This window comes from Choloepus didactylus, chromosome 7, assembly GCF_015220235.1.
Source record: "Choloepus didactylus isolate mChoDid1 chromosome 7, mChoDid1.pri, whole genome shotgun sequence".
NCBI classification, from domain to species: Eukaryota; Metazoa; Chordata; class Mammalia; order Pilosa; family Megalonychidae; genus Choloepus; species Choloepus didactylus.
Genome location: NC_051313.1, coordinates 64,832,500 through 64,847,716, shown reverse-complemented (window position 1 = coordinate 64,847,716; position 15,217 = coordinate 64,832,500). Strand labels below are relative to the sequence as shown.

General features: G+C 36.3%; 1 protein-coding gene across 5 annotated transcripts in view; it reads left to right on the top strand.

Moving 5' to 3' along the window:
• ORC3 (origin recognition complex subunit 3) overlaps positions 1-11,472 on the top strand; it is a 74,248-nt gene extending 62,776 nt beyond the window's left edge. For 4 of the 5 annotated variants that reach the window (XM_037842853.1, XM_037842854.1, XM_037842852.1 and 1 more), the window contains 7 exons: positions 318-451; positions 4,310-4,389; positions 5,294-5,394; positions 7,715-7,856; positions 9,492-9,608; positions 10,444-10,523; positions 11,038-11,472. In XM_037842853.1, coding sequence (XP_037698781.1) covers positions 318-451; positions 4,310-4,389; positions 5,294-5,394; positions 7,715-7,856; positions 9,492-9,608; positions 10,444-10,523; positions 11,038-11,143 — 760 coding nt within the window. In that variant the 3' untranslated portion in view covers positions 11,144-11,472. The remainder of the gene's footprint in view (positions 1-317; positions 452-4,309; positions 4,390-5,293; positions 5,395-7,714; positions 7,857-9,491; positions 9,609-10,443; positions 10,524-11,037) is intronic. The other variant, XM_037842851.1, reaches the window with a different exon arrangement.
• Positions 11,473-15,217: the final 3,745 nt, after the last annotated feature.

The window sequence follows — 15,217 nt, the reverse complement described above, 5'->3', positions numbered from 1 at the left end:
ATTTTATAAACAGGGAAACTGAGGATCAGAGATGTTTAGTAACTTGTTCTGTATTATAGATTTAGTAAGTGTCAAAACTAGGCTTTGAACCCAGATCTTTGTTAATTTTCCAAGTTGAGTTTTATTATGAAAGCTCTTTTTGAATATTTCTCAGTGTCACATACTTTGAGGAAAATCTCTCCCAAAAAAGGTTGGTAGCTACTAATGCAGAAAGTATACCATCTTCTGAGCAGAAACATTCACTATGTAAATGATGTTTTTTAAGTATGTTAATTTTCCAATTCATTTACATCACCTGTCACTTAATTCTTTTCTAGGATGTTGGCAAAGGATGAGCTGATGACCATACTTCAGAAATGTTTGAAGGTTTTTAAGTTCTCTTCTGGAAAGCAGCTTGGCAGTACAGCAAAGAGAATAGAGGAGTTCCTGGCCCAGTTTCAGTGTCTTGATGGTGAGAGTATATCCTGCCAGTTTTACTGGTTATGACAGTCATTTAACTAAAATGACATGGAAAAACCCTACATTCTGATTTGCTGAGAGATGAAGAGATAAAGTAGTTCATGATCTCAAGCCTTGCAACATCACATCTTAACGATCACAAACAAGCCAAATGTTTCTCTTCCACATTTGATTTAAACAATGAAGAACAGCAAAAAGAAAAAACAAAATTACTTCTCCAGATGGGCAGTTTGGAGGACTTATCTTTAAAAAGAACAACAAAAAGATTGGAGAGAGTAACAGGGCATCATAATTAAGGACTCCTTTTAGACATTTTCCCTTAAGCATTTCACCAAATTCTTTATAGATTTCAAAAACACTGTGTAAATCATTTGTAAGTCAGAGAAATTAATAGCTGTGAACAGTTTTCATGGGAATGAGGCTCATTGGTATGCTGATTACCAAAATATGCATGAGGCATGCTTTAATTGGATTTACAAAGGCTCAAATTCTTTAGCCCTAAATGAATTGAAGCAGCCTGGCCCTCTTCCGTATTGGAGGACTACAGCTTCCTGTGTTTTGCATAACCTCCACATAATCGTTTATGTTTGCTGAAAGCTCAGGATGCCTGATCATGTGTAGGTAGCCATGTTCTTTAATGTTCCAAGACTTCTTTGTGTAGTGAGGCACCATGGATTAAAATTGGACATTAATTTTCCATGGGCTCTTCTCTTGCTCAATTTCTAGCACCAAAGTATAGTATTGTTTTGGTTTTGGTTTTTTTGGTAGAACAAAAGAATGGGTATGCACCATTTCCTTTTCCTTTACTTATGGAACTTTATAAGGGAGTTTCAAGAAAGAGGCAAACTTGTATATGAGCACATAGACTGGATGTGGCATGGTAAAAAATACCTTGCTTGGAATGCCCATTTTAACCCTTTCTGTGTTTGGCACATGTTCCTTTGTCTTGAAAATCCTTTGGGTTCAGGAAACTGCTTTTGCTGAAGTCACTCCCTTTCCATACATGCAGTGCTGGGCCCCTGATGAGTGTTCAGTCAGTGGATGATGAAAGAGAACATTTGCCTGACTGCAGGGGCATGAGCAGGCAGAAGGCAGAATGAGCTAGTACTCCAGAGTGACCAAGAGAACGGTCCCTTCCAGGTTATGTGTAGGCACTGCTCTTTGCCCACAGCAACATGAGTTGAATGACTTTTAGATCATAAAAATTTTCAAGGTCTGGAAATTGGTATTGAGATCATTGAGTCCAGCTACATACAGAAATTAAAGCCCAGAAAGAGAAAGTGACTTGTTCAAGATGTTACAGCCAGCTAATGGTAGCATCTAGACTAGAGCCCACTTCTCTTAGTCACCATCTCATTGTTTTTTTTTTCTCACTGATTCACAATTTAAATGCCCCCTAATTGTGGTCAGTGGCCCAGTGAGGAGCCACCCTTAAGGACATAAATAGGAAAAAAGATTAGAAGAATATAAGATAAATTAGGTAAATTTCTGTCTATTACAAAATTGGACTCATGGGGAATTTTGTTAAAAGAAACTGCAGATAATATAATAACTTTCATTAGAGTTCATGTAACAAGCTAGTGAACAAATTCTGTGATGTGCTAGCATTAAATAAAGGAATGCAGCTTTTAGATGTGGGAAAGTCAGAGACTAAGATGATTTACAGCCTAAAGAATAAAGAATTTTACAAGTTGAAGCAAAACCAGTGTCTTGTAGAAATATCTGTATTTCTATATTTTCATAAGTAATACATTATTAATAATAAAGTAAAAGGTGAAAGATTTATACAATCTGAAGAGAAACCAGAGTATTTATTTTAGGTTTGTTGTCTTTTTCCTACTGCCTTGTTATGTTATGGTTTGTTTGAAATGTTTTTTTTACTGTATGTTTACATATATATATATATATATATATATATATATATATGTATATAATTAATTTAAAAAAAAGAGTTAATTAAAAAAAAATGAAAAAAAATGCAGACCCCCTTGAGGAGCTGGTAGAGAATTCAGGGGTGTTGGGCTTCCCCACCTTGATGGTTGCTGATGTGCTCACAGACATGGGGGACTGGTGGTTTGATGGGCTGAGCCCTCTACCACAGAACATGCCCTTGGCAAGACTGTTGCTGCAAAAGAGAGGCTAGGCCTCCCTATGATTGTGCTAAGAGCCTCCTCCCGAATGCCTCTTTGTTGCTCAGATGTGGCCCTCTCTCTCTAGCTAAGCCAACTTGGCAGGCGAAATCACTGCCCTCCTCCCTACGTAGGATCTGACACCCCGGGGGAGTGAATCTCCCTAGCAACATGGAATATGACTCCCGGGGAGGAATCTAGACCCAGCATCGTGGGATGGAGAACATCTTCTTGACCAAAAGGAGGATGTGAAAGGACATTAAGTGAGTTTCAGTGGCTGAGAGATTCCAAGGGGAGCTGAGAGGTCACTCTGGTGGGCACTCTTACGCACAATATAAACAACCCTTTTTAGGTTCTAATGAATTGGAATGGCTGGCAGTGAAAGCCTGGAACTATCAAACTACAACCCAGAACCCATGAATCTTGAAGACGATTGTATAAAGATATAGCTTATGAGGGGTGACAGTGTGATTGGGAAAGCCATATAGACCACACTCCCCTTTGTCCAGTGTATGGATGAATGAGTAGAAAAATGGGGACCAAAAAAAAAAAAAAGGCACCCAGTGTTCTTTTTTACTTTAATTGTTCTTTTTCACTTTAATTTTTATTATTATTTTTGTGTGTGTGGTAATGAAAATGTTCAAAGATTAATTTTGGTGATGAATGCACGGCTATATAATGGTACTGTGAACAATTGAATGTACACTTTGCATGACTGTGTGGTATGTGAATATATCTCAATAAAAATAAATTTAAAAAAATAATAAAGTAAAATTAAGATTCCCCACATCAGACAGGTAGAAATATTTTTCTATATGCTACCTCTAGTTCCTTAACACTTATTACACATTAGTCTGGATTAGAAATAGTTGTATGGGGAGGAGAGAGTTAAATGGGGCAGAGTGTCATATCACATTTATTTATTTGTTTTTAAGGCTCTGTTACATGTTAGTAAAGAGGATAGAAGAGCTTATTAGATATTTTAACCTTAAATTTTATCTTTCTTGAACCAGGAATTTATCCATGGCTAAAAAAAATATTGATTCTTTGAGAACAATGCAGATTCTCCAGTGTATCCTCCTGTTTTAGATTTAGGCCAAACAAGGCATGTGAGTGTGACGTTCCTTAAAACTAGGAGGAGGGTATCAGAGCCTCATGTTCTTTAGAAGAAACACAGCTACCCATTTACCAGATACAGATTTCTGTTTCCTTTACCAAAGAACCATGATGTAGTTTATGTTTTAATGGGTTATTTTTAAATTTTTACATACCACCCTCTTCATACTCAGTGTTGGTATCAAAAAAAGATCAAGGCCAAGTTTGCCAGGGTATAAATTGTGTTGTTTATAATCTTGGTATGATCAAAGGAATATAATTTGTGTGTTTGATATTTTTAAAAGCTATTTATAACAGCACAAAGATTTGAGACTTTTTGTTGTTGGTTTGGGAGGTATGTTTGTTTTGTTCTGTTTTCATGTGTCACCACCTTTAAAATTCAGTGGTTGATTTTTTGAAGACCTTACTACAGCATAAACTATATAATATTTATTGACCTTCATCTCCTAGAAGAAATAATCTATTTGCTGAAAACTTGATCCCTTGCCACGTTAAAAAAAAAAAAATAGATGAAACTATTAGTTTCCTTGTATTAGTAGAAATGTTTGTTCTCTTGACTTGAATGGATTTATCCTAATTGATGTCTGTTGGTTTTGTATCAAAAGCAGAAGCCAAAGAGGAAGAAGATGCTTCTGGGTCACAGCCAAAGGGGCTTCAGAAGACAGACCTCTATCACCTACAGAAGGTTAGGTCACTGTCTTCCTTTCAGCTACTTCCTGGGATGCTGTTTTTCAGTTTGTGCTGATTAGCTATGCTGATTAGCTATGCCTGGATGTTTTTATTTTTATAAACCAAACTAGGAACAGAGAAGACTTTGTAACTCACTTATAAATTGAACATTCTGTTTATCCCACTGTCATCCTCACTCTACATGTATGCAGTCTGGAATTTACTAGCCAAATAGGTGGAAATTGTTCTTGAAGCTCAGAGAGAGAGAGAATTAACTAGCAATAAAGAGAAGAGTGAGCATGGTTGCAGAAAAAGGAATCTGATTATTTATCTGATTAAACTGAGAGATTTAAAAGAGCCTAACTCATTAGTTTTAGGTACTTGTTCTGATTTTTTAATGCATAGTCAGTATAGCAGGAATTGAGCTACAGTATTTCCAATATAGCCTTTTTCAGATAGTTCTAACTTTGGAATGTCTGTGTACCATAATACCAAATTATGATAAATGTAGAGTAAAATTGCAATCTAAATGAAACAAAATACATGTACTCTCTTCAGGTAGTATGGCAGAAAGGCAGGATAGTTTCTTCCTCTTCTTGTGAATCATTAGCTTAAATGAAGTAGTAGATTGTGAATTTTGAGTGCTGTGGCCTATAACTTAGTACTGAAGTAAACTGTCCTTTTCCTCCTCTCCTGAAAATTCAGTTCATATATATTTAAAGCAAAACATCTAGGAGGAGAGGTTCTTTCCAGACCTTAAAAATGAAAAATAAACAAAACCATTTTGGGTTGGTTCTTTCTCTGCACTTTCTGTCATATGGAAAAGATTTCAGCTGTCCCTGAGCAACAGAGCTGCTCTCTAGTGAAGAGGGATTTTCTGTCTCAGAATCACCAGAAAAGGTATGCTTTTTTATCCATAGTCCTTGTTGGAAATGAAGGAGTTAAGAAGAACAAGTAAGAAGCAAACTAAGTTTGAAGTACTCAGAGAAAAAGTTGTGAACTTCATTGACTGCCTAGTGAGGTGAGTCATATTGATCTTAAGAGCTAAAAATTATGTCCTTTTTCCAAGTGACCCTGGTGTAGTAGCCCATCCAGAGTCAATCCAGGACATTTTTTCCTAGATGAGGCTTTAGGCTTTTTCAGGTCCCTCTATCCAGCTGAGAATTGCAATTTTGATTCTTTTTCCATCCTTACTAAGATGTCTAATCACATGATCCAGCTCATTAAGCCTGAGGTTGGGGAGATGGGGGAAGGGAGAGAAAGTGAATGTTTTCCCTGCTTCTAATGACAAAGTATTATACTTTATCCTTGTTCTCTCTTAGCTTGGAGTATATCCTGGGTCTGGGTCAAGCCCAGGAAACAGATAGGACAGACCAGCTATGCTGTCCTATTTTGTCCTGAGTAAAGGACTTCTTCTAAAGACTGTCAGTGCATCTATGGCCAGCATAAATTCATATTGAGAAATGTACTCATAGTAAATTTAGAAATCCACTAGTTGGGCCTGTATTTAAGATGATGTCTTCTCCAGATACCCAAATCATTCTGATTCATGGATTTCCCAAAAGCTGGCTATATGCAGTTGTGTAAAAATTAACCACTTAAGATCCCTTTGAGGAATTCAGGATATGCTACAGAAAAAAAAAAAAAAAAAAAATGAGAGATGTGCAAAGAAAAAAATGTTATTATTTGAAAAGTAGAAAGATTATTTATCATTGTTTACTATGGTTTTTAATGGCAGCGCCAACCCAACAGCCAGCTAGCCACTTAATAGGATAAAGTACTGAAAAAATAACAGCTCACTTATTAAAGACAAACAGTGGTTTTGTGATAAATTACTTGCCCTTCTTGAAAGTGAAAAGTTCCCTCCTGCAGGTCCATTTGAGAGCAGAATCATTATTCCCAGTCACTGGGGAGAAATTACTAATGTCATTATGAAAGAAGTCTAAAATGATCAACAGAGTTTAACAAAAGAAAGATTAAAGAGAGAAATGTGTCATATAAAGTGATGTGCTACAAAACTGAACTGATCTACTGGTCAGAATTTGCCTTTTAGAACTCATAGACTTATCCTTGCCTTCCTGGGCTTTCCTGTTCCTGTAGTTTCTAACCCTAAACACTCAGCTCTTCCCTTTTACCAAGTTGTGACCCTTATAGTTACTAGAAATAAATTTTACAATGTGATTTACAGTCATTTATAGGCCAGATGTCAGGTTCCTTTCTGTGTTCCTACAGATCCCAAATTGTAGGCACTAAAACCAAACCAGCCATTCTACTTTCATGATCTTTGACCTAATATGATCTTTGATCTTTTTACCTTTCTGAGCAGCTATCGAAATAATGCTGAGCATTATTAAAATGATTCTATTTGAGCTTATAACAGTCAGATTCTTTTTATAATTCTTGAAATACAAAAATTTTGAATCTAGGCAACTTGCGAACTGCCAGCAGGTCCTAAGGGGGGAATCGTTAGGAAGGCTGTGAGGACAGTTGAGCTGTAAGTTTTCTATATGTATCACTGGGTAGGGGAATTAGGTTGGGTGGAACTCCAAACACTCGCAGTTTATGAATAGAAAGACATCGGTAGAAAGACAGAAAATGAATGTCACTCTATTGAAAGAACAGTTGCAGTTATCCTCTGCTTCCTTGTACCAAGCACCTGCCCTGACTGGCTGGGATCATCAGGTAACTAAATAGCAGTGAGCTGCTGCCAGTGTAAGCAGTGCCCCCAATGCTGATAAAGTCAACTTGGCAACCAGAAGGGACTCCTGGCTTACCATGTTTGAATTGCTTATCTGCCAGCATTGCTTCCTGATGCCTCCCTAAACCTGTCTTCAAATGTTGCAGTTGTTAGCTCCTGAAATGTCTGGGTCTTGAAATATACTTAGCCACATGCACCTGATCTGTTCTGTTTCAGTTTCATACTTAAGGCTTCCTTAGAGAACTTTCAGTATTTTCGGTGTAAGACCAGTCACTATTTTCTTTATGTGGAGCCCTTGGCTGATTCCTTAGAACAGCCCTTCAAGTTCTTTGGACAAGTGCCATGTGTAGTCCTTGGGCCATGGCCCCGCTCTTGTGGGATAGTCAGCCTGCCTGAGACCACTATCCTTATTATCCAGGACCAGGCCTTCTATTCCGGCTCTCTACCTCTTTTTGCACTATGATGATTCCCTTTCTCCACTCAGGTTTTTCAAACAGGCCAACTCCTTTAGAGTTTCTCAGTGTCTAGTTGTTGATTTTGCTTTTTAGATAGATGGCTCACTCCTCTGCAGGGGATTGATGAAAATATTATATTGAAAATAAACCTCTCATAATCTAAAAACTGTTATCTGACTTTGTTTCAGAGAACACCTTCTGCTTCCAGAGACACAGCCTCTGCATGAGGTGGTGTACTTCAGTGCTGCCCACACTCTGCGTGAGCACTTAAATGCTGCTCCACGAATTGCCCTCCATACTGCACTCAACAATCCTTACTATTATCTCAAAGTAAGAAGCAGACTCATTTCTGACAGTTTAGCTCAGTCCAGGCTTTATTGTCACAAAATACTGTAAACTTGCATTTCTAATTTAATGAGCACAGACTCTGCAGTTCAGGGTTGCCCTCTTTCATGTATTTTTTTTAATTCTTCACTTTAGAGGGTGGTTTCTAACCCAGTGAAGACACAATTAGTAGCTGACTAATGCTGTCAGTCTTTGACCACATGTGAACTGTTTGCCCTTCATGTGATAAAATATTGGCACTAAGACTCGAGTATAATGCTACAATTATGAAAATAAAGGGGAAATGTTTCCTACATACAGAAACAGATAATGGGTCAAACAATATGCCTACACAAATTATTTAAAGATCTGGGTGGTTGTTTCTGATAGAAGAAAGAAAGAAATACTTTGGGATTTTAAACTGAAGAGAAAACTATTCTCAGAGCATCCGCAGTGCTGTGTGTGGAAGGTGGCTGACAATCCACCACAGCTAAAGCTCCCAGGCAACAACTGCAACAGAGCCACTTGCCTGAAGTCTGATAGTTTACCAACCTCCAGAGTTGTTCTTAAAACAAGACTGTTCCTGTTCAAGACAGTTCAGAATTTTAAAAATTAGCTTTCTTATGCACAGGTAAAGTGATCACATTAAATATATCAATGATGTAAACATGAAATGATTTGGGAAGAGTTCAAGTTATCAACTCAATTAAGCACCTAGAAATTTTGGCACAGAGGATACTTAAGAAGTGACTCCAAACCAAAATTAAGAAACAGAAAACAAAAGAGTTGACTCTGCACCATGAAATATGTGAAGTGTCTGTGCTAGTTTCCTGAACTAACATGCTGAGCATTTCAAGTGAATAAGAAGTAAGAAGATAATGTCAGTGGTTTTTAATGGTGGTGGTAGTGATAGAGAGCTTTAATACTTTCATGTTTAAAGAACCAAAAAACTCAGTTATTTTTATTATATAAGTGTAAACCATAAATTAAAAGTCTTATAAAAAAATATTTTCTTGGCTGGTGGTGTGCCACAGAAGTGATTCTCAACCACTAGGTATGATTTCAGCTGTCTTTGGAGAGATATTTGAGACTCTCAGGATGGGAGTGAGATTGTATTTCTCTTTAAGAATCATGGATTTCAAATCGGTTGAAAAAAAAGACTACTGATTTGCAGTGTTGACAGAAGTCTTTTTTTGAGAGAGAGAGGTTATTATACCCCTGATGGTGGTATGCTGCTATTTACTAATACAGTATAGTAATTGCTACAATTCAGGTAATTAACAAATGTCAGAAGTGGCATTTTATTAAAAAATCACAAAGAATTCCTTAACTTTTTATGAAAATCAGAAATGCATTAGGATCTCAGAAATTAATACTTTGTTATTAAAATTGAAAGTGTTTGTCTTCTGATTCTGGGAATATTCTTCTAGTGACTAGCAGCTACAGGGATTATAACCAAGAAGCAATCCTAAACAAGAACTAGCTAGCTATTAGAGTAAATGCAACTCCCCAAAGAAAGGACGTTTAGAAACCAAGAGTTCAGTTGTTGTTTTATTAAATTTATGTTAAGGGGATCATTAATGTCTGTTTTGTTCCTCATCATTTCTAAAAAGTGGCTGTCTTATTTACTGTTATTTTTAGAATGAAGCTTTGAAAAGTGAAGAAGGCTGCATTCCAAATATTGCCCCAGACATTTGCATTGCATATAAACTGCACCTAGAGTGTAGCAGGCTAATCAACCTTGTGGACTGGTCAGAGGTAGGTCGGGAAAACAGCAAGCTGTGTATTTGTCTAATCATCCATGACAACTTTCCTGGAATGTTTTCATACTTTTGGTACTTTGGGATTCACCTTTTATTTTTTTTAATGTCCTGTCTCTTGTTTGAAAAGCATAAATCATCTCATACTTAAAAAGTCTCTCAGGAAATAGCAACCAACTACTCAACAACCCCCACTCCCATTCCCTGCCCTCTGATCCCCCACCCCTCAACCAAGCAAATTCTGCATTCGTGCCATGTCAAAGTAAGTATATAATCTAACCCAATAGTTAACATTAAGCAAAAGTTAAACAATTTAAGTTTGTTCTATGTCATCCCCCCCCAAAAAAAAGTGAATTATTAACTAGCATTTCCCTTATTGCATAAAAGAAAAAAATATATTGGAATGACTACATGTCAGCCTAGCAATCAGGAAGTACCTGAAATACTTGGCAAGGCATGGGACAACTGTTTTTGTTCTTAAAAGTAATGCTGTTCTTTCCTTCCTCAAGAGCATTACAAAGATCATGAACTCTGTTGCAGACCCTACTTGACAGATGTCTAGTCACTATTTAAAAATATACAAAATAGGCTGCTTCCAAGAAAAACAGGTTGGAGAGTGGAAGATACAGGGCTTCCTTTGTCTTTTCACTTTGACTACCTGTTTTAAAGTGGTCATCACTGTAGCTTTGAGAATCTGAAATTTGGTGTAATGAAAAATGTGCCAGCCATCAACAGCAGCAGTGCCTAACCTGGCTTAATTACAGAGCCATCTAGGGAAATACATGAAAAGGTGTTTGGCAACTGTAGATTTGTTTTCTTTTGTCTTTCAAAAGGCCTTTGCAACAGTTGTGACAGCTGCTGAAAAAATGGATGCAAGTTCCACAATCTCAGAAGAAACAAATGACATTATCCAGTATCCTTTTAAAATCAGTCCTACAATATTAAAGTACACATAGAATATGTTTAGAGATCTTGCTAATGTTAATCATACTTCCCATAACTCAGGTTTCTAAATATTAAGTATTTGTTCTGAATTTAATCAGAAAAACAGCCAAACATTTAGATCTAAAATAGTGGTCTAAAATTTATATCAAGATCATATTTCAAAATATAACTTAATTGTTGCCCAAAAATGAAACCATCATATTGAATTGTTTCCCTAAGGCTATTTATGTACTTTTAGAAGTCAGAGAGTGAGGGAGCAATTATATTATGTGAAAAAATTAGAGTTAGGCATGCATGAGCACATTTCCATTCACATCTTATAGACAGTGGATAATGATCATATTTTAATGTTTTCCAATAAGGATTATAATTTAGGAGTATATATTTGGACTATCTTAGTTTACCAACTATTATTTTTAACACTGAGATTTTAACCTCTTTGTCACAGATGAAACATAAATTTCCTTAGCTACTACCCCCAGTGCTCGGTTTATTAGAGCTGTCTCTGAACTAGAACTTCTAGGATTTATAAAACCTACCAAACAGAAGACTGACCATGTGGCAAGACTAACATGGGGAGGCTGCTAGAAGGCAAATGAGCGAAGCCAGAAGGATCATGCTTAGTTTAAGAGAAAAAAAGAGCTCAGTCATTTCACATACCAGTATCTGAGTGAATCTGTTTTGGAGTGAAATGTGTAATCTCCATGTGATATTTAACCAGAAAACACACATGTGCTAACTCCAAACAAGTGTATGTCAAAACTCTTTTGGTGTACTTAGGAATCAAAAAAATAACTTTCTTATGTTGTAACTCAAAGCCCTCCCACCTTCCAAAAGACATTACTCAATTATGAGTAATTTGTTCTTGAACATATGTAGTATATAAATGTAATAAATTCCTTTACCTGGAATATAAATTATTTGCAATTGATTCATTCATTTTCCTCCAGTCTTGCACTAGTATTGTCCACTTTAATAAATAAGTGACATGAATATCCTAAATGTTTATTTCTCCTAGTAACTACAAAGGTTCTAAAATTGCCTCTATCCTCTCCATTACCTTAAGTCTTACGACTTAAAATGTCCCAAATTGTTTGGCTTTATGCTTAATGGCAATAAATGTTCTACTTTGGGATGACCCATCATGTAGTCTTAGTGACAGTAAGTCCTTGAGAAGTAACATCCCAACCCTATAAAACCCAAATGAGTAAGTAGAGGAAGGCCCAGGTATAATGACATCTGGATCTCTTCTATGGCCAACACTTATCAAGAAATAATGAGACAAAAAATATCTCAAGTTCAGTCAGTATTTAATGTTCTGCTACCAAGAGTATTCTGGGACTTGTCTTTAAGACTACCGACTAACATACCAAAATTACTATGCAAATGTGGTTGGGAAAAAAAAAAATCCAAGTTCAATAAAAACTTTGGTTAGCAAACCTTAGGACTAACGATGTAATTACAGGTGCTTTTTTTTTAACCTTTGGGGACAAAATTTATATAAAACTAAACTTCATTAATTCTGGAATATAAATGGAGTATTATATGGGTTTAGAATAAAGAATATCCTAGTCTTCTGTTAACATGATGGGCTGATAGCTGCCCTCCCTACCCTCTCCAAACACATAAAAATGCTGGATGAAATATATTCAAAAAACAAATGTTGCCAAACTAACAGATGTTGCCACAGCTAAAAATGAAAGGGTAATTCCAAGTTACCAGGAATAGACAACTGTACACCAGAGCAGAAAGTGTCTAGCCCTGCAAAGACAGAAGTGGCTCTATGCCCATACAAGTTGAGGGGCTGAAAAGAGATCCCTTACATTAAATTGCAGGCCTGCTCTCTCAGTCAGATAAATACTTCCAAACATTCATGATTCAAAGAAGAAATCCATCTAGCCCATTTTTTAGATGATATGATTGTACATAGAAAGAGAGAATCCACAAACATAAAGTTAAGTAAGATTTCTGAAATCCCAAGAAAAACAACCAACGGTATTCCAAATTACCAGCAACTACCATTCAAAATTACAATTTTTACAAGCATCCCATTTATAATTTCAATTAAAAACTAGTTATATCTGAAGAAATTTATAAGATGGTTAGGGAAAAAATTATAGAATTTTATTAAATATAAAAAGACCTAATAGACATTAAGTGGTTAGACTCATGAAGATACCAGTTCCTAAGACAATAAATATTGTGCAATTCCAATGAAAATCCCAACATATTTCCAAAAATATGAGATTGCAGATCCTAAAATTCATAAGGAAGCATGAAGAAAATTTTTAAAAAGGGGTGAAGATGCTCTACCAGATACCATGACTTTTCATAAAGGTACCAAGCAGTGAGGTGTAGGGATAGATGAACAAACCAGTGGAACTCAATATGATGCAGAAAACCTATATGGGAACTTGATAATCAACAACAAATCTCTGGGGAAATACTTCATTAAATTATACTGGCACAATTGGCTATTTCTATGGGAGTATATTCCTGTTTTACCCCATAACAAAAAATAAATCCTAAGCAGATGAAAGTTCTAATGTGAAAAAGCCAAACTTTTAGAAGAAAATCTTTTTAAATGTCTTTAGCAGGATGGAATAGTTTCTTTTAAAATACCAAACAGCATGAAGTATAACTAAATGAGGATTATATTAGCAACAGCAACAGAAAATGACAGAAAAAATCCAACCGAATCATCAGCAAAGGAAAAAACCACTATATACCGAAGAGGGAAACGTGAACCAATAAACATAAAAATGTTTACTTCATTGGTCACAAGGGAAATGCAAATTAAAACTGAGATACCATTTAATACCCATTAGGTTGACAAAAATATTTCAATTTTCAAAGCTGTCAGTTACTAACTGTAGCTTCTTCCTCTATCCCCAGTATTTCCTATAGACTGAAAGTTCAATCTAAAGGCTTGATGGACTCTGAATGCCTAGTCCTCTTGTTTCAAAATGGGAACACTCATCTGCAGCTGAGGGAATGTAAATAATCATTTTATGATGTACATGATACCTAATAACAATGATGTTGGTATACATACTTAACCAGTTCCTCTTCCAAGAGTCCACCCTAGAGAAACTCACACGTGTACAAGATGTTCACACTAGCATTATTTGTAATAATGCAAATTTTTAATTTACATATCTCATTGGGGGTTGGTTAACAGCTAAGTCAAAATGAACTAAATTTATGTGTTAGTGGAAAAGTAGAAAAAAAAGCTACCAAAAAATATACACAACATACCAGAATTTAATTAAACACATGCACAAAGGGCTGTCAACTTGGAAATCAAGGAATTTGAGATATATAAACAAATACCACCACAAGGAAGAAACCAGACAAATACAGGCTTTTGACACCTTGGAATCCATGTGTTAAAGGCAGAGCCTCTCATCCTACAGGTTGCTGAAGGATGCCATGGAGCAAAGCCTCTGCCAGTTGGATATGATCTGAACAAAGAATAAATTTCGGTTTTATGTAGTCAATGAGATTACATGATTTATCTTTACAGTAAGTAGATGAATATTTTTTCTTCAGTACTGTAGTTATTTCTCTCCAAATGTTTCCTCAAGCATGCAGCATTCCAGTTTTTTACAACAGTTAGTTGGTAAAATCTGAGAAAATAACATAAGGATGATTTTAAGGATTTCCCACTGATTGCTTGTTCAAGTGCAGCAATCAGCAATGGTGAAGATTTTCCAATACTCCGTATGTCATTAATGTGAGAATACATACCATGTGGCTTCTCCAGCTTTCAAATGATACAGATGAACACCAGATAAAACTGCCAGCAAGATGCTTACGCTACAAGGTACAGACAAAAGTGGGCTCCACACATACCATCAAATTCACTTTTGTCTGAGGCTCAGGTTCAGTGAGTAGAACAAGTATCACTGCTATTCTTTTTCTGAGTTCTTAGTTGAATTCATACAACCTAAATGCATGTCATGCACTAAACCACTTTGATTTGCCTCACTACCCACCAAGATTAGGTAAGAGAAAAGCAGGATATAAACTGTCCTATTTTCATAGTGGATACCAAAAAACTTATAAACTTGAAACACAAAGCTCACTTGTGGTAATCCCTTCTGGAACACAAAACCCTCAAGCCAGCTAGTTAACTCTCAGCTCAGTTCTGTGTCCATTCCTTAATACAGTAAAATCTCAAATCAAAATATCTTACATGAATGGAATTCTTATTTTTTGATGAAAGGCTACCCTGAAAACCCTCAACTGAAGTAGTTTGGACATCATTCAAAAAATATTTATTGAGCATCTACTATATGCCAGGCATTGTTTTAAGCACTTGTGATGATACTGCAGTGAACCAAGATCCTTGCCCTCATTGAATCCTAGCAGAGGAAGTAAAACAAATAGTTATATATAGAATGTTACAAGGGGAAAAAAAGAACCAGAATATCAAGCTGCAGTTAAGAGTGGTCAGAAAAAGCCTCACTGAGATGTCATGTCAACCAGAACTTAATGGGGGGTGAAAGAATTATCCAGTTTTATGGAGAAGCACATTCTAGGGAAAGAACAGCAGTTAACAAAGACCTTGAGACAGGCGTATGCAAGGAGTATGGAGGAATGGCAAGATGGTCAGTTGTGGGTAAGGCAGAGTGAGCAAGAGGAAGAATAGGAGTTGGG